This window comes from Gasterosteus aculeatus, chromosome 16 (assembly GCF_964276395.1).
Source record: "Gasterosteus aculeatus chromosome 16, fGasAcu3.hap1.1, whole genome shotgun sequence".
NCBI classification, from domain to species: domain Eukaryota; kingdom Metazoa; phylum Chordata; class Actinopteri; order Perciformes; family Gasterosteidae; genus Gasterosteus; species Gasterosteus aculeatus.
Genome location: NC_135704.1, coordinates 2,177,881 through 2,197,184, shown reverse-complemented (window position 1 = coordinate 2,197,184; position 19,304 = coordinate 2,177,881). Strand labels below are relative to the sequence as shown.

The 19,304-nt window shown below is 42.4% G+C and overlaps 1 protein-coding gene across 1 annotated transcript in view; it reads right to left on the bottom strand.

Moving 5' to 3' along the window:
- Positions 1-18,723, bottom strand: part of dpp10 (dipeptidyl peptidase like 10) — a 148,282-nt gene extending 129,559 nt beyond the window's left edge. Inside the window, exon 1 of the mRNA XM_040201505.2 lies at positions 18,526-18,723. Coding sequence (XP_040057439.1) covers positions 18,526-18,585 — 60 coding nt within the window. The 5' untranslated portion in view covers positions 18,586-18,723. The remainder of the gene's footprint in view (positions 1-18,525) is intronic.
- Positions 18,724-19,304: the final 581 nt, after the last annotated feature.

The window sequence follows — 19,304 nt, the reverse complement described above, 5'->3', positions numbered from 1 at the left end:
TTACCATAGTTGTGATTGTTGAGATTATTATAGCCAGGACTCCAATGCTTCCAAACGGCTAAAGCACTCATATCCGTGTTCATGAGGAGTACCCAAAATGGCAGTTCTGACCCGGTTCTGGCTCGCTGCTATAGTGTTAAGAGATAAATAAATTTGCAGAGAGCATCATAAACTAGCCATGCATGATCCTTATCCTTAGACACTCTTCTGATGCTTTAATTATTGGTTGTGGGAGACTTTGCACCGCTTGACACCGGCACTGAGCCCGGCTAAGCCATCAGCTATTTAATTATTACACTATCATTCCTCCATTAAAGTAGTGCCACTGGGTCTCTACCGAGTGAAATGTGCAGCAGCTCCACACAAGAGAAGAGGGTCACTTGAGCTCACAACAGAAAAGACATACAATCCTTGTAACATACAACAGGAAAAAGAAACATCTTCACACGCAGAATGGTGTATACGTACATGGCGCAGGCAGCTTCATCTTTTTAGCAGTTTAGAAGACCCGATGTGATTAACTGATGCATTATTAGACGATTAACGGATGCATATTCACTTACTGCTCATGGGGTACAATTTAGACCACAGTTTTCCTAAGTTTGACCCTAAGGAGAGGACCGTCAAAGCAAATCCAGAAAATTCAGCCCCTACAACGTCCCCCATATTGCTTAGCAGGATGTACAACATGAGGATTCAGGCTGTAGCTAAATTTGTATAATATTTGAGAGCAGCGGTAGGGCAAACAATACCAAAAAAGAATTTATTATTCTTAAATTAAATCACAAAAAAACTCAAAGTTGCAAAGAGACAAACCAAAATAGGCCATAACGCATCCTGGGCCTCCCTCTCGGACTCTCACTCCGAGGCTAGTGGAATACGTCACTGCTGTTGGCAGCCAAACAACAAATGCCTCTCTCTATGCACGCGGCCCTTGGGTCAGTGGTCCCCAACCACCGGGCCACAGACCGGTACCGGTCCGTGGGCCGTTTGGTACCGGGCCACACCACAGAAAGCTTATATATTTTTTCTGAAAAATGTTTTATTTTGAAAATTGAACAACAACGTAACACACTTAAATTGTACTTATAATGGCTCTTATCTACAGCACGTTGTAAATCAGATTATTTGATGAAATTGCACTTGTTTCTTATTCTTTTGAGTTTGTATCCTTATCCTTGTAAGTCGCTATGGATAAAAGTGTCAGCTAAATGACATGTAATGTATTAGCAGAGAGCTATGTATTTCTGTGTGTTCAGATTTAGCTGAACGAAGTAGAATTATTTTTCCCAAACTGTAGCAATTTGGAGCTGATGTGTTGAAAGTACCATAATTGTCTCCACGAGCAACTAGTCACACGCTGCTGCTGTAACTATTTACCTAGTTGGTAAACAGGAACCTGATCAGCAGGCCAAATTACAACAATGACCTTCCCATCGTCCCTGTGATTCATCTCTCACTCCGTCCTCAGAATACACCTTTCCTGCTCCCCTCTGGGAGGTGCGACCCACAGTTTGAAAACTTGTGAAACTTCTAGTTTCACTCAGACCTCTTTTTTCCCCACCGCTGCTCAAAGCCTCGGTCGCACACTGTCGGAGCTGTTCCTTGGTACTCTGATGAAATGCATGCTTCACCAACTTTGTCACAAAGTCTATGCATTCTATAGTATAGCAAGACAGGCAGACCGGCTCCAGGATACCAATGAACAGCGAGTGTTGTGTCCCTGTCAGCGTCAAAGGAGCAGAGCACCGACAGAAACAATCCTCGGCTAAATTTACATCACCTTTCAGCGCGCAGAATAATCTCTTTCCAAGAAAATAATTTGCAGAGCACCCTGTCATTTCAAGTTGGCCTTTGAGCATACTACAAGATTGCGGCCTGTTCACTGGGATTAACGCTCGACCGAAGCTTCACATCCTATTAAACCAGATTAGAAAAAAAGGAGAGGCTAGGAAATTACATCATCTGTCGAGTTTGTGCTGCTACACGGATTATTACCTACTGCCTTTTAGTCCTGTTGCACCGTGAACTGGCTCGATTTGAGAACGTTTTCTGTTCGAGGATGTGGCAGGGTGATTATTTAGAAGAGTAGATTGTCGGCATGTAGGACTAAAACTCATTGAACATCCCATACATGCCGCTGTTTGTGACGTGAAGACCAAAGTGTTGGGCTGAACCAACACCACCGTAAATTGCACACACCACCAAGATCAAGAGAAGTTACTTGTGTCAATATGTTAAATAACGACGATTGAGGAATAGTTTTGCAAGAAAATGATACAAAATTGTACGGAAAATCAAATCGGTGGCTATCCGGTATTGGAAAAATATTACGTATTATGAGATTAGCAAAGGTTACCAAACACATCCAGCTGATTGTTGTGTGTATGTCGGTGGTTGCAGAGATTCATTTAGCAAGACTTTTTGTGATAAAGATTCAAGTGTAAAACAACACAAATCTTGATTCTAAACAAACAAAAGATGACGTCCCACAATTCCTAGTGGCAGAAACACTTTGTTCCCAAATGATAACCCCAATCGGATTGTGTCACTTTCCATCAAGGTGATGGAAAAATGGCCGGGTAACAGGGTGTTTTTGGACTGTTCAACTGTGGCTTAACCACACAGCAACATTAAACTCCTCGTACGTGGTTCAACTAAGTCGATCAAATGTCCCATTATCCAGCTCAAATGGATTGATGTCAGGGTATCTTGCTTCCTCAAAGGCTGATCCGCACCTCGTTAGTTTGAACCAGATGTCAGTCATCAGGATAAATCATGGCAGAAGAGTCGATCCCCAAAACCAGGATTTTCTAACAGTATAATGGCAAATAAACTTAAAGGAAGAGCGTATTTTTTCTCCGCTGACGAGCAGGAGATGACCATGAACACATTCAAGACCATAATCTGTATATTTGAATCATTTGAATTGAAAGTATTGTATATATTTTACGTTGTTGATTGTGTACACATGACATCCATTGCAGTCGCTCCATCTCCTCAGTCTCTCTGAAGGTTTCTTCCCTTTATTCTCCCCATGGAAGGGTTTTTCTTTTTTTTTCTTCAGTTTTTCCTGTGCCGATGTGAGGGTTTCGGGACAGAGCATGTTGCATGTGTACAGACTGTAAAGCCCTCTGCAAATGTGCGATTTTGTGCTATACAAAAAAAGTGTTGGGGAAATGCCTCATAACTCTAATCAATCCGATTATATTTCTTTAAATATGCCTGCTGGCAGTAGGCTTCATAGAATGCATCCATCCAATGAGATCTTGCTGGTGAAAATAATGATCTCAACTATTTCAGAATAAGCAGATAAAAACAAGCCCAAAGAGTATTTAATTGATACATATACATATATAATAAATATACGGTATCCTGCTTATGCATCATGTGTGTATGTGTAGAGGACCATATAGAACTAGAAGTTTTATTGTGTGTGAATCTGTATGGGCAGATCAGTATATATCTATTATTCATAATCACAATTTCGAGCAATTGAAGCAGTGAAACATGGAACATCCAGAAGTGCCAAATAAACAAACAGAACTTCACAAAGAGCCCAACATGCAGCGGCTTTCCAGATGATCTCTGCATTGCATAGTGCAGTATGAGAGACAGTCTTGTTGGACATTGAATGCTCGGCTGCAGTGTTCACCACGTGACGTTACGACTCAAAGTTCTTTCGGTCAATAAATGATTCCTTGTCTTCAGCACCGATAGCCCTCGTACAGGACGTCATGGTGTGTCATAACGGATCTTCGTCATCTCTGGGAACGCTCTCCCTATAGAACGTTAATTTAACTGATGTCCCTCCTTCATCAATGAGGAAGAGAGCTGCCCTTTTTTTCCCGGGGGGTGGCGAACTAATCCAGCAGGCTCAAACAAGCAGGTTCCACGTTTGCCAAACTTGCTTCAGGGAACCAAAAAGCCTGATCTATGTAATCTTATCCTGAAAATGGTCCAGCTAACTCAGTTATCCACATACGAGGAACGGGGTTTCGATTCACCCATGTTGTTTAGAGATACCAGTGGCACTGGTATTTGTGGTATGTTTAAAACATTTAAAACACATCCAACAAACTTCTTTTTTATTTAAATCCAACTGTAGTTGGAGAACTACACAACACAACACAAGAGTTGCAGACCATAATATCAGACCGACATCTCCCATAAGTAGCAGATTTGTTACTTTAGTTCCAGGTAATGCAAAAATAAAGTAGTCTCATGCAAATAGATGGCAGTGGTTCGACTTTCACTGAAGAAAAAAATTCTGTAGAATACATAGCTAAGAGATAGACCTGACCCGAAACAACTGTAGACACAGGGAGAGGAAAACTGATGGCTCAAAGCCGAAGGACTAAATAACCAAATCTAGTTCAACTGAATGAGTCCAGGGCGGTCACTTCCTCTGCTAGCCTACAGGGGCCAGCGACCCCCCCTCTCTCCACTCCCTTTTCCAGCAGCTTATCTGCAGTGTGTGTGTGGTTGTATGCGTACTTCTCTTCTTGCAGCGACTCATGATGTGCATCTCCCATTAGGAGAGGAACACACAACCCTTAATGTTTTGACACCACTGCTCCTCCCCCTACCTCAGTGTTACTAGGATGAGCTTCCTCCTCAGGCACTTCGGCACACCACCTTGCGTGCACAAATGTACTGACACACTCAGGCAATAACTCTTCTCTCTCCCCCAGAGTCCTTTGGGAAGCTTCAGGCCACAGCAGAGGCAGTGAGGAATACATTCATTTCAAAGTCCAGCCTGTTGCAAGATGCTCAAAATGTATTTTACATCCAGGTGCCTTGAAGCACTGGAAGTCCCGCTCTCTCATCAGATTGTTAAACTGAGACAAAGATGCAATCACAAATGAATAGTTTTGGTTTTATTTCATTGGAATCACTCATTTAAAACCTGTTCATATATTAAGCATGGATTTATGTGCTACTGATCAAAAACTCTGTTGCACTTTGCTCTTGAGGCAGTGCAGAACATTTCAAACCTACTGATAATTGGCAAGGTTTTCATTCATTAATTCCAAGGTGCTGTACCAATCGAAACCCACCAGTCTCTCTTTCAATAAAGTTTCATAATAAAACAATTCAGAGCATGTGCCTGAATGTCTTTCCAAGAGGAACAGTCCTTGACACTGAACGATTTCTAAGTCTGGACGCCTCAACTGCTGGTGACACAGTTTGTCCTTTACATTCTGTTCATAGAGGATCCTTCCAGCAGACGCTGTATTGTCGACAGCTCAGGTTAGTCGTTTTGAAGTGGAGAGCAGCCTCCCACACGGTTCCTGCTCTCCCAGGAAGAGGAGGATCACATTGGCTCCGGCTGCAGGTCGTCTGCTCTACTCAATCTGCCAAACTGTGGTCGGGGGTTTATCATCACTAGCCGTCACTGGAAAACCACAGATAAATGATCAATAATAACTGCAGATTTCCTTCATTTTACAAACCTGGGTCAAATCTGACTAATATAGCATAAAGATGAAGAAATTATGAAGCAACCTTGTCTTCACATTTAGCAATGCTGCATTGCAAATTTAAATTTCAAGGGAAACTTTTTGTTGTGAATTCCTTTTGCTTTTGACTCTCACATTTTAAAGGTCAATTTGGGAGGATGTTGGATGTTTGGATGGGTCAAAACACTCAGGATAGTAATACCGACAAATGTGCTTTGGATATCAATCTGAAACCAATGTTAAATCAGTAATCTCCAAGCCTCACTGTACGGAAGTGGATGGCATGACGGTTTTAGGTTATTTTCTTACTCAACAAATCAATACTTATGAATATAAATTCACTTCACTTAATTTATTACTCAATAGAATAATGGAATTTAATGGCACTTTGCCCCATTGTCATGAAACCCAATTCAGCTAGTTGAGTCAGTTTGGGAACAATATATGATTAGTTTTAGATTAGTTTTGCTCTATTTTTAACTTGCTACAGTGTTACAGTCATTAGACATTTGAAGTCATCTTTCAGTGATCCAATATCTAAAGATTGCCATATATAGTAGTTTTGTCCTTATAATAAATCAGAAACCAATAGATCACTGCTTTTTCCTCAATCTGCGCCATTGAAAAGACGACAGATAACAGCAGACAGAGACGTCAAATGTGTGTGATGAGAACGCTCAGATGTTCTCACATTACTACATGAAACCACAATGCCAGAGAGCCATCACTTTTTTACACTGCTTCAGCTTTGACAGGCTCTCTTTTGATGATGTCATCGGCTTGCTTACTACAATGTATTGTTGTAATGAACCAGATCCTAATATTTATGGATCGGAGTCCATCGGAGTGTTAAAAATGTTGACAGAACTTGACACAAGAAGCTCGAGACGGCTAAAAAAACAATGTTAACAGGGTGAATTGTGTTCTGGTAAAGAGGGAGACTTGCTGAAATAATATATAACTAAAAGATAAAACTATGAAAACTAAAACAATAAAAAGTGATCCCTGCCAAGTACTGATCAACGACGGGGATTCCAGTGGTGATCAATGTGAGGGGTTTGCCTCCTAAAGGGCTACCTTGACAAGATTGCTGTCAGTGCAATCACTTTGCATTGGATTTGAACCCATCTCTGTTTTGAGTCAGATGGAAAAATAAGAAAGAGAAATCTCATTCTGCGTAGCTCGGTAAAGTACAAAGGCATATTGAAATGTCAAAGAATGCCTTTCAGGCCCACACTAGCTTCCTAAATTAAACCCAAAGGTTTTTGAACTCCTGGAGCTTTGAAAGCCAAGGTGCTACCTGAAGGTACACTGATATATCAAAAGATGCCACTCTCCACTGCCTCCTCTCAGAACGTCCTGTTACATGCTATAAGCTAGTAGTGAACACTGGATCTTGTTCCCGCATGAATACTAAACGTGTTTATATTTTGTGTTATGATTAAAGTGGAAATTTGCCCATAAGAGGCATACAAGAGAAAGTGATAGACTATTGGTGTATGGTAAAGCTTTTCATCTTTGTGTGAAAGCGAGAGCTTACCCTGCTGTTGTGAATACGATGTGATATTTACATAACGCCTCACACTGACTAGTTAGGTTTCCTGAACATTCAAAGGTCAAAGGGATCTGAATGATACATTGTAACAACTGGATAGAGAAGAGGGAGATGGAGACTTACTATATTCTTACTCCACCTCTCTCTCTTGAGGATTTAACATGACCCCAAGAAGGTTTGGGGCAAGTGAGGGTGTAATGGTTTATTTATTCACTGACATGTTAAAACCCTCGGCACAGTTGAGGCTGGGAGCTGCTGGACACCCCACTGGTTATCGTTGTTGGCTGCAAGTTCAAAAGGCGCCCACACCGGGATGGTTTTACAAACTCCCGCTTCCCCCCTGCCAGGCCACCTCCCTGAAATCTTTGTTGACCCACACTGCATGATAGATATGCTGGGCCGCATAGGATAGATCAGATGTACCCTTGAAATCGGCCACTAGACGGCTGCGTTCCTTGACCACGTTTGGATGAGCCGACGGAATGGGAGAGGCGAGTCAAAGCCATGGTGACACATGGAGTCGACGAATGCAGCCAACAAATTGAGACATACTGCATTTTTCTACCTTGTCTCTTTGTAGCTTCATTGTCTAAGTCAGTGAGTCAATGTTGGTCAGCCTTGTTGGAGAATTGGTTTGCCTCTAGACATATTATTCAAGTATCTTCCTATGCTAAATCTGCATTTGAGTCCTCCCCTCTCCGGTCCACGGACAAAACCCTGACACTCATCAGGGGGCAAACTGTTTGTTATGGAAAGCGAGGCATGGCTGGCAAGCTGATTTTCTTATAATACTACAGCTTGTTTCAATACGGGGGTCGTCGTGGCGCAGGGGTTAGAGAAGGTGTGCTGGCACAAGCACAAGGTTGGTGGTTTGATTCCAGGCTGCCCCATGTTCTATGTCAAAGTGTCCCTGAGCAAGACACCTAACCCCTAATTGCTCCCCGGGCAAAAATGTGAAAAAAAGCCATGGGTTTAAAGTGTAATGTAAGTCGCTTTGGATAAAAAAGCGTCTGCTAAATGACCTGTAATGTAATATTTGCTAATATATTCCTTTAGAACAGTATAACAAAGAATTCAAATAAGACGCTAGAACAAACTGCTCTTAGTGATATGGTTAACTCCCCCACCCCTGACCCCCTCCTGGGTCCATGTACTGTTTTTATGAACATCAATGTACCAGCACACGTACACAACAAATACACAAGGTGCAGCTCACGTTACCGGGAGCTGCTGCGCAGTTAACGGCAGCTCGTCTGCCCGCATCCGCTTTTCTTCCTAAATTAAATGAAATAAGATAAAATCTTCTTTTTCTGTACTTTGTCATTTTGGCTTTTAAGACTTTTACTGTCAGGAGCAGCGGAGGCAAAGCTGCAACTGCAGGGATGCGCATCCCCGGTCAGTTTGCCTCCGGTGCGCAGCCAGAATCCCACCACAAGGGGGGCAACATCGTGGGTCAAAAACATTTTGACACAGTATCCTTCGACACCAATAAATCGTTTCGTCAGGGTTTCCGTGTGGGTGTCCTCACAAGGCCTGCGGTAACAAATGTACCGAAAAATCTGCAGTCAGCGGTAAATGACCCAGGTACGGTTGGTCAGCTGATCGAGAAAGATGTGAGGAGGAAGTATGTCATTGGCCCGTTCACGTCCTCTCCATTTTCTGTGTTTCGCACATCCTGTAGGTGTAGCAACAGGGAAGTATTCAGGGAAGATGGCTTGGCTGTCCAAAGCTGACATCACAGACGCATTTAAAATAGTGCCTATTCATCCTTCGGAGTGGCATCTGTTCAGTATCCGGTGGAATTCTAAATTCTATTGCTGTTTGGGTGCAGGAGCAGCCCAAGCATATTCAACCACATTGCTGAAGCGCTGTGCTGGATTCTGCTGAACGATGGTCCTCATCGGCTTTTACTGCCTACATTTGGCCCGACGTCAACACGAGCCTAGGAAATCAACTTATCGTGCATTTTTTATGCATGACTTACTTATCGGTAAGTCATGCATATAACTGATGGTGGTGTACTTGTTGTGGTGCTGCCTTATAACGTCAACCGTATATCGTCAGAGACTAGTTGCTAACTGTGTCCCACTATGACCTGTTGCTTCTGGGTCTATCAGGACCAGTTACCTCCGGGTCTATTGTGACCAGTTGCCTTGATCTTACCATGTGAAGGGGATAATTCGCTCGTCCTCTTCAGTGGATATACCTTACTAGGTTAGCTCATATAAAATTAATCTTTTGGGGGATTCTGCCAAGCACAACTCGCCACCACGCCCCTTGATTATCCTGGTTTAAGGTGGAGTCCAATCGGCAAGATGGTCAGACCGAGTCTCTCTTGATTGAAATGTAGCTTAAGCGCAAGTTCAGTCAGGAAGACAATCTGTCTGACTCTGGTTGCCTCCCAGGTAATTACTCAATCAGCTGATTGAGGGGCGGGTACATTTTAGTAACCAATCAGATTCTACACATGGTTCCGGGAGCCAATCACGTAGTTGCTGTCAAACTTTTAAAAGTGTCCTCCTCTCTGTTGGCTGTCAGCTGTCATTTCAGTGTGTAGCGGATGCGACCCTCCTCCAACCCAGTCACCTCCAGTCAGCGTCGGCGTTGTTCCTGGTTCATTATCAGGTTGCTGCTATTCCTTTCACCACCACCACCAGTGTCTGGACTCCAGGGGGATTAGGCCCAGTGGACCTCAGTATCCCTGCCTTTGGTGATAGTACTTCATGATGGAGTCCAATCGGCAAAGACGTTGCAGAATTCATATTTCATGCACGTGTAATACAGTATTATTCTATTCTATTGAATATTGAATTGAATAGTGTGTGTGTGTGTGTGTCTTCAGGTGTGCTAGTGACGTCACTCCTGCATCTGATCAGCATGGGATTAAATGGCTGTGCCAAGGCAGTGTGGGATGTTGCTTCAGTGGAAGCCAGAGCGGAACCAGAGGGGTTGTGAGGTGCTGCCGTGAGGAGGTTTTGGGAGCCACTAAAGAAGGAGCCATACGCCGTACTCGTCTTCCTTTTGGAGATGGTTCTCAGTTGCCTTGTGTTGTTTTCCATCATTAAATATCCAGTTTTGCCGTTGATCCAGATCTCCCGGGTTTATTATTTTAACTTGTTTACGTCCTCCACTCCTTGACACTTTAGGGACGTAACAGAGTCTCTCCATTGAAATGGAGTTAAGGTTGCAGGTCGCTCTCCTTCATCTCAGCATGAGGCTTTGATGGGCCATGGCGTTGCTTCATCATGTAAAATATATATGTCGGTGGCATGGTAGTGTGGTGGTTAGCACTGTCGCCTCACAGCAAGAAGGTTCTGGGTTCAATTCCCACCATTGACTTTTCTGTGTGGAGTCTGCATGTTCTCCCTGCGTCTGTGTGGGTTCTCTCTGGGTACTCTGGCTTCCTCTCACAGTCCAAGACATGCTCTGGGGATCAGGTTGATTGGTGATTGCAAAACCATTGGTGATATCACTTTATTGACGGTGTTTGATCATAATAATACAGGAAGAATCTTTAAAATAAATGTGTTTCCCTGTAAAATTGTTGAGGAAAATTCCTGTAAATTTATAGTTTTCGCACTTAAAGGTATATATATAAAGCTATTTTGCATCTTTTGTTTGTCATTTAAATTTATTTTTACGTGTTGTTTTTTACAGTGCAGTTCGTCAGGAATAACAGCACAGAAGCCGTGGACGGGGACAGCAACGTATTTAATGAAAATAAATGATATGCTCAGATAATTGTACACTACGTTTGAAATACTTTTTGCCGTCAGAGAAACCAGACTTATAGGAAACTTTTTTTTTTTGCCCAAAACATTTGTATGAAGCTAGTCTAGATAAGACAAAGACATAATAGCAGGTGGAAATACGATAATACACAAAAATAAAGCAAACAACAAAGACAACCAAAACCTGTGCGATATAAAGTCTATTTTAGAGGCTTTTATGAAGCATCAATTATTTTTTTTTGGATACAAACAGCATTTGTCAATTGAAGCCACTAAGGGTACCCTAACCGCCTAACAGACAGACATTCCTCTAGTCGGCCTTGCTGACTACTGAAGGGTCATCATGTGTAGTATAATAAAGACACTACTACGAACATCTTATTCTGCACCTCAGGATCCGTTCCATTGTAGCAGCACTAGATGATCCATTCACCCTTCATTTCACTGCACAGCAGACTCTGAAGCCGTTTTGGCATTTTGATTTCTCGTGACATCCACACGCCATATTTACAAAATGTTTGAAACTGTTTTGAATGAAGGCTTTTATTTCCGCCCATGTATTTTAATGAACTAATGCGCTGAATTGTATCTAAATGTAGTCTTCTCCTGCGTGGCTCTCAGACGGCACCCCACTTTGTGAAAAAAAGACGAGACGAACTTGGCAGCATGTGAAAGAACTCGTCCATCTTCCTAATTGTGTTTTCAGAAGAGTCAGGTTGTTGTTTTTTTCACCATTAATCATCAAGGGTTTTGAGCCCTTTTGGTAAAACGTAAAAGTTTCTTTTCCGCTCTGATCACTAATTTTTCTCTCACAAAAACACCAATTTGTATTAAGTCCTCTTTATATCGTAAAGTGTAAAAGGACCAATGAATGCAGGTCTACATCCACACTACTTTTCCAGCATTTCAGCATCCTCGTTCAGCATCATCGTTTCCCGATTCGTTCTCGGGAGCGTTTCCAAAACGATCGGCCTTCAGTCCTGAAAACGCTGGCGTAGTGTGGAACCTGAGTGCAAATGTAGCAAAACAAAAACATAGTAGTGTGAATGCAGCCTAAAACACGTTGCACTGTTCTTTACGGGGACGTATAAGCCTTCTCCAAAGCTAGAGCTCTCATTGCAGACACGTCTCAAGCACAAAACCAATTAGCGACACATCTATCACACATTCCTCTGCGCCCCCCAAGAAGGAGCAATGGTCTCAGTTGGGAGGACGCTTTAAGATCAGCTGGCATGGCCATGTAATTTATGGACACAACAACCAGAGAGCCAATGCAATCATTCTTACGAAGCAGATGCACGTAATCTATCACTCGCAGAGTCAGCCCGTCCGGAGCACTTTTTAAAGACTGTTTGTGTGATGGATCTTAGGGAACAGGGAAACACCGAGCAGGTTCAATAACCTGCAGGGGCTCGGTTGTCCGGCATCCAGGGCGCTGAGTTACGGGAATGAGAACTGTTGCTGCTGCTTGCTGGCAGAGACATCGCAAACACTCCTGATCTCCCTGCCAGCTATGGAAGAAAAAGAAGAAGCCTCAGAGGGAAAGTGTAACTGAGCAGGCTGTTGTGTATGAACATCCAATGTGAAATATAAATGAAATCTGAGAGGTTTCTGAATTCAATATTTTTCTTTAGCCAAACAAAGTATTCCATCTGTTTGTCTTAATGAATATTCATTGTTTATTTTTTTCTTTCTTCTTTCGCACAAACACACTCGATACAGAGCGACTAGCAGTAAGCAAACGTCGCTGAAACTGTTAGTTGAGTACGTGGCATTTCTGATGGGATTTGGCATTTACAAATTGAAGGCCAACCCTTTTAAGGATGGACAAGTGGCACATTAAACCATTTAGCAACCTCACAGATGCTTTAGAGGCAGACGTGAGAGAAGAAATTCAAATCCAATACTTGCTTTTTCTTTTTTCTTTGCTGGCTGAGAACAGTTTGATCGTAGATCTGCGTCGTCTACATAATTTCCCTTTTAAAATCATAGTGGCTTCCATTTCAACCACGACAGAATAACTTGTCAAAGTACTCCACCTGAAGAAAGGATCACTTAGCGCTGGATCAAAGCACGTCAGTGTTCAAACTCAAAATATATCTCCAGCGCCCCAAAAAATAAAAGCTCTCTTTGGAGAATAGCCGGTTTTCATGCAGTATAGGAAGAAGACGCCCATACAAGTCATCATGTATAGATGTAGAATTTTCAGACATAACTTTAATGAAACACCATTAGTCCAATCTACAAATCAAGATAAACCGGGATGCAATTCAACTGAATTAACTCTTTAAATTGATGATTAGCCCAGAAAAGACGTAGAGCCAAATGGCATGAAGTGAAACTAATCCACTGATTAGATCCTTGTTTTTGAAGTATGAATAACATGTGCTTGGGGATGATAAATAAAGATTAATCTTAATATTGCAAAGTCTGTTGAGCCTCTGGTGGCAACACTAGCAGCCACAGCAAATGACAATTCTTCACTAGGGGTCTGCACTAGGGGAATATTGTGTACATCTGACAAGCTGTCTTTTAGTACTGTTAGTAAATCCTGGGTAGAGGCGACCGGTCCATTGGAGTCATTTCACCTTCAACTCGGGAACAATGTACGAGATCCAGCGGCCAGCCATGGTTCTTCCTTTACAAAAGGACATTATTTCAGAATTACATTCCCTTGAACTGTTGCAATTGTTCTTGTTCTATGTGTTGGTGCAGTTATGTTCAACCCACAGTTCTAATGGTATAATTCCGTCCTCTTTTTAAATTATTTCTGCATTTATATTCCCATAAAACACTTTTCTGTGCCTTATGAATTTAAATGCAAGTTTGAGAAGAAAAGCATGCAATAAGGGTTCTGCTCCATGTAATCATATTTTTCTTAGCTGCCAATTGAGTTTGGTAGTAGAGCAATGCTTAACCAAAAGACCTATGTTAAGTGCACTACCTGCACAAAGACAACAGTCTACCAATGTCTGCTACTAGCAATTCATTTCAAGTGAAGCTGGGGAACACATCACTTTGAGGATCAGTCCAAATCGACTGATAAGAGAGTGACTATGCACAGCTTTAACTGTGCATGCAAAATGACGCAGTATGTTAGACACACGGGTTTAGATTTGTCGCTCTTGGCGCAGAAACTGTACATATTTTTTGCCATGTGCAGAGATTTTATTAAGCATAACATCTGGCTTCCTGAATGACGGCTGTGCTTGCTGCTGAAAGACTTCATGTCACCTTAATTCAGCTGCTGGCTTTCAGTTACACAAGAAGCTTAAAAAGCAATGATGTAACTATAAATGTCTTGAAGGTAGTGGGTGTCAGATACAGCTACACCCTCAGATACTAGTACTTTTACTTTTTTTTTCTTTTCATCCTAAAATTGGTTTTTCACAAAATGAAAACTGAGTTCAGTCCTTTACACTTAAATCACATAAATCACACTTTAGAAAAACCTCCTGTCGAGATCCCGGCTGTCTACGTTGCGTGAAAGCTATTGCACCTTTTCTTAAACCAACCTAACGTCACTTGGGGTGCAGAGAGGAGATTTCACGGAAACCGACACTTGCTACGAGTTAATTTTTATTCTGATTCTGATTAACTTCTGATAAACTTGAAGGCACTCCATTCTGTCATAGCATCCTGTCATCAGGGGGATGATAGGAAATTCTCCCAGTTCATAGCCGTGATCTGCATGGGGGTGGACTCGACACGTCAAGGGACCCCCGAGGACATGAGCCCGGGCTGCGTCCGCGCCAGCCTTGTTAAACTCTCTCAAATCTGCTGCCGTGTTCTAATTGGATTTCTGATCTCGGCTCGTGGCACGAGGACACAGCTATGATATGAACAGGGAGGGGCATCTAAGAGGATAACAGCAAGCCGTTTAAGACCTCAGTGCCGGACAATGGGGGGGATCACACTCGGGAGAGATTAGAGCCTCCTTTTCACACAGGAGTTTTGAAGTACTTAAATCCTTACTATGATCCCGCTTCATTCTATGATTGAGCTGAACAACGTTGTCAGCTACCGTGGTTATAAATATCAGGAGGTTTTTAAAAAATGGCCATTTTAAAGGCAGTAAAAAAGCAGTCTAAAAAACTGAACCTGAAAGAGAAAAGGGCAGCACACAATGAGTCTTTTCAAACAAACCAACCCAAAAGGCAGCAGAATATGGGAGTGAATATCCTACAGGAACATTCAAGCTCTGTTTATAGTCATTGTCAAGTCTGCTCCTTAGAAATATTGTTGTTCAATGGTCAAATACATTGTTCTTTTATTGCTGTGTGTCAATATTCATCCTCTGATCAACCGCTTTGGTTCACTTCCTTATTCTCCGTCGAAACAAATGTCCTTGCATACACGTGCGAGTGACAACCCGTCTTTTCCACAACACACTTCTGTAGAATAACAGGAAATGTACGGTTCTGTTCTGTCTTTAGGACAGTTCACTAATCACCTTTCGTCTCTGTCCAGTTTCCTTTCCATCAGCTGTCTTTTCTAATTGCCTCCATTGATCCTCATCGGTTCAAACTCTCACGTCACAACTGTGGCTTTCAGAAGTCAAACCGACGGCAGCATTAAGTAGATCAGTGACCGGCTCCTACGTCAGTGCACCAATCCGAATGGAGCAACGTTTGAATCCGACACTGACTGTGTGCTGGTTAAACAACACGCAGCCCTTACTAAACAGTTTTGGCCTCATTCACATAGTTTGGCCCTTTTATCACTTTCAACTTCCTGGGTCATCTTTGACTGACTGATATATCTCATGTATTCAGGTTTCTATGAACTGGCTAATAACAACAAGTGTATTTACATCCCGTCTGATCACTACACTTCACTACACAACTATAATTCCAGGTACTAGTTTATCAACATAATGATTCAATTAGCAACGATCCAAGATCATAGATACATATCATCATCTGTAAGATCTAAGGTCCTCCTTCGTAGGAAGCCAAGAATTAAATTTATGTTTAGCCTTTTGTGAGTTGATACTGTATGAATAAACTGCTGCTGTCACACACGGGCCTCTTAATTATATTAAATAAAAATGGTATCATGACAGACTTTGCATATATTAGCAAATATAAAGCAGGTTCCCAAACCGAAGGGCGCAGAGGAACTACATGAACTTCAACTTAATCAACGAACCCACCCACACCGGTAAAACAATATCAAATACAATAACAACAAATAAGAATGAAAGAAAAATAAATCAAGAAAATCCAACGTGACATGCAGGGGGAGAGAGCGAGAGAAAAAGATGAGAGATGAACAAGGTTGCAAAGTGGCAAGATGGACGGATGTGTGGTGTGAAGTATGAATCAGATCATAGTCTGTTCCAGCTGTAACACACTAGCAACCACCACAACAACGACACAAAGGAAGGTTAAAAAGACACTTGGAAACCCACCACCCTAAACATGTGAACATAATCACATAAAAAAAAAGAATATGGTTCTTCTGAAGGGAAACATGACGTTTGCAGGTAGGTGGGAGGTAATATGTAAATACCTTAAAAAAGAAAAGCTAATATTTTAGTTTATATTAGGGCTGTCAAAACGTGTTAATCTATGCAATTATTGTGGCCAAGAATAATGCGATAAAATATTTTACCGCAGCTCGACAAAAGGATTGGCAACTAGTGTTGTAAATAATCACTATAGTATTGTATGGTGATGAAACTTGTGATTTACACCCTAACTAAGCGTCTATTTAGCTCCAGTTTTTTTGCACAGTCAATCAAGGCGGGTCCGTTTCTGCTAAATGTACCACTCTTTTTCTAGTCTTCAGACCACTCAAGGCGCTTCAACACTGGCGCTCATCATTCACATTGTCACAGCTCCGGGAGCAATGTTAGGGTTCGGTGTCTTGCCCAAGGACACATCGGCATGCAGACCAGCGGAGCCGGGGATCAAACGTTCCTCTGATAGAAAGGACGACGTTCTCTCCGCTCACCCAAAGCTGCAGTATAGACCTGAAGTCTGTTTGTCATCTAAATTACACTGTAAATTATATGTTTCTTGTCACAGTATTATTACTTCATTATCTAACTTCCTTAATGTATGAACCATTTAACAAAAATCTTCAGTGAAAATATTTACCTAAAATCCCAACCACCTCCTCCATCAGAGGAAACAGTGCACTTGATTCTAATGCGATACATGTTTTTCTTGTAGCATGTCCTGATTGTCAGTATGTTAGAAGCTAATTTAAAGTTTGGATTCCCTCTGTGTATTTTTATTATGTGCAACAGTATATTTAAGCTGAAGGTGAAGGTTAACCAAACTCTGACGTACTTAATAATATCAAAAAAGGAGAATTGGCTAACAAGCAGGACTACTTGACACCACGTTGTGGATTTGCTATCTAAATCTGATATAACCATTTGTGTTTTTCTTGACTTGGTTTAAGCCCACCAATGGAGTTTTTTCTTGAAAAATAATTATTTTTGTCACCTGATGTTGCATTTGTGTGAGGGCCCCAAAAAAAGCCATGCAAGTTGTGTCGCTAAAGGAAAAATTCTATATTTTCTTTTGTGACTATTTCGAAAAAGTCCGCTGAACGTTAGCAAGCTGCAACTGTTGCTCTCGGATCTACACTACAATCTAGCAGATTTACCTAAAATAATAATCTTAAATTACATTAAATAATGACTTAATTTCCTTTGATCTTAAAAAGGAAGTTGAAGACTTTAAGTGGAGAAAGGGATTGATTTTTGAGAAACAATAATGCCCTGAAACCCAAAACGTGTGTGATTTGACAGACGCATGCAGCCCGATTCTTCTGAGCCTCGGGCTTTGTGACTTTGTCCCATTGTTGGTCCCGGACAGGCCGACAGAGACAGCTGATGAACAGTTGCTTCCAGGCCTGGGGGCCAAGGAACAAGTGTGCAGCAGCAAGTGATGGCGGCTCATGACGTCTCGCCGCTCAGTAGAGGAGAACAATGCGTCCTGCTCACTCATGTTTTATGATTCTGAGGGAATGAGGAAAGCGCACCAGCTTTAAAGGAATCAAATAAAGAGAGAAGAAAGGCTACACTGAACTGATTAACCAATTGAACATGTCCATCCTTACTATTTCTAAGCATTCAGCGAACTGTTCCAAAATTGCTGATTGTGATTGTTGAGCAACGCACATACGCGCAGGACGTATCTGTTGTGCTCGATCCAATATAGGTGTTATAGATGGTGGAGACATTGCAGATACTGGCTCAATAGTCACTCTGAACCCCAAAAACCGCCGGTGCTAATTATTGCGTTACTGCCCTCTCATTGTTATTTCACATCATCTGAAAAATACAATTCACCAGCTCCTCTTTGCAGCCGCTTTCAGGTCGATCATGCACGGCAAAGTTGGGTAACTGATGCGCCATAAAAGTAGAGTGTCCTCTCGTAACGCAGTGCACAAGACCACATCTTTCATTTCTACTTAGGCCCCAAATAAAATAAAATAATAAGGAGTGGGACGTGATGCGAATGTAATCTCGCCACTGCGCCAACTGCGTGGCTCCCGATCCAACACGTCCACGCTGACCGTCGGGACTGAGCTCACTCATCCAAACCCGGCGGGGGAAGCAGGTAAAAAAGGGGTCTCAAAGGTTGGGGGGGGGGGGGGGGGGGGGGGCACACAGGCAAATCCCCAAAGCGCTGTGCGTCAATGCGCATTCCCCGCTCTTCAGACCCGCACAAGTTTAGAGCAGAGCCGCGGCCGCTGCGGTCCCTCGGAAGCACAGAGAAGTTCCCCGCAGCGCAGGATGAGCCTCCACGGAGCTTACCTTGATGGGCTTGGTGGACTGGCATTGGACCTGATGCGATACGGTGGCGGTTTGGTTCATCTTGGTGACGCCGAGCCGAACAGCCCTCTTTATCCAAGTGAGCGAGAGACAGGAGGCGACCCCCTCTAAGTCCGCAGCGTGGGATGGAGAAGCGGCGCGCGTCTGGAGAAGCGTGTGACCGCGTGAGACAGCAGCCGCGAGTCAGCCTCGCGCGGCGCACCGCGGTAGGTGTGAGTGCACCTTAGATGATTGGTAACCAGGGGCGACCGGAGCGCTTTCGGAACGGGTTGGCCACCACATTGATACCACAATGTCCCAAACAAACACTGACAGTTGTATCATTTCTAAAATAAATTAGGATGCAGCTATAAATGTACACACACACACACACACACACACACACACACACAGACGCACACACACACACACACACACACACACACACACACACACACACAGACGCACAACAGCTATAATGTAAATTGGGTCTATGAGAACACATATAAAACATCTTGGAATATGAAAAACGTTTTAGCGTTGTAATGATGATTACCATCATTAATTGTGCAAACTCTAAAATGAATTATCAAGTTCAGTGGCGGGTATTTATATTAAAATATAAATATATTTACATAAAATATATTAGAACATTCACATGTATATATTGAGATGCACCTATGAACCTAGTTTGTTGGGGAAACACCCAATTAGTGTGTTGAGGACCAACTCAAAAGCCCAATAAACTTCACACAGTGAATTATTTTGGATAAAATGTGCCT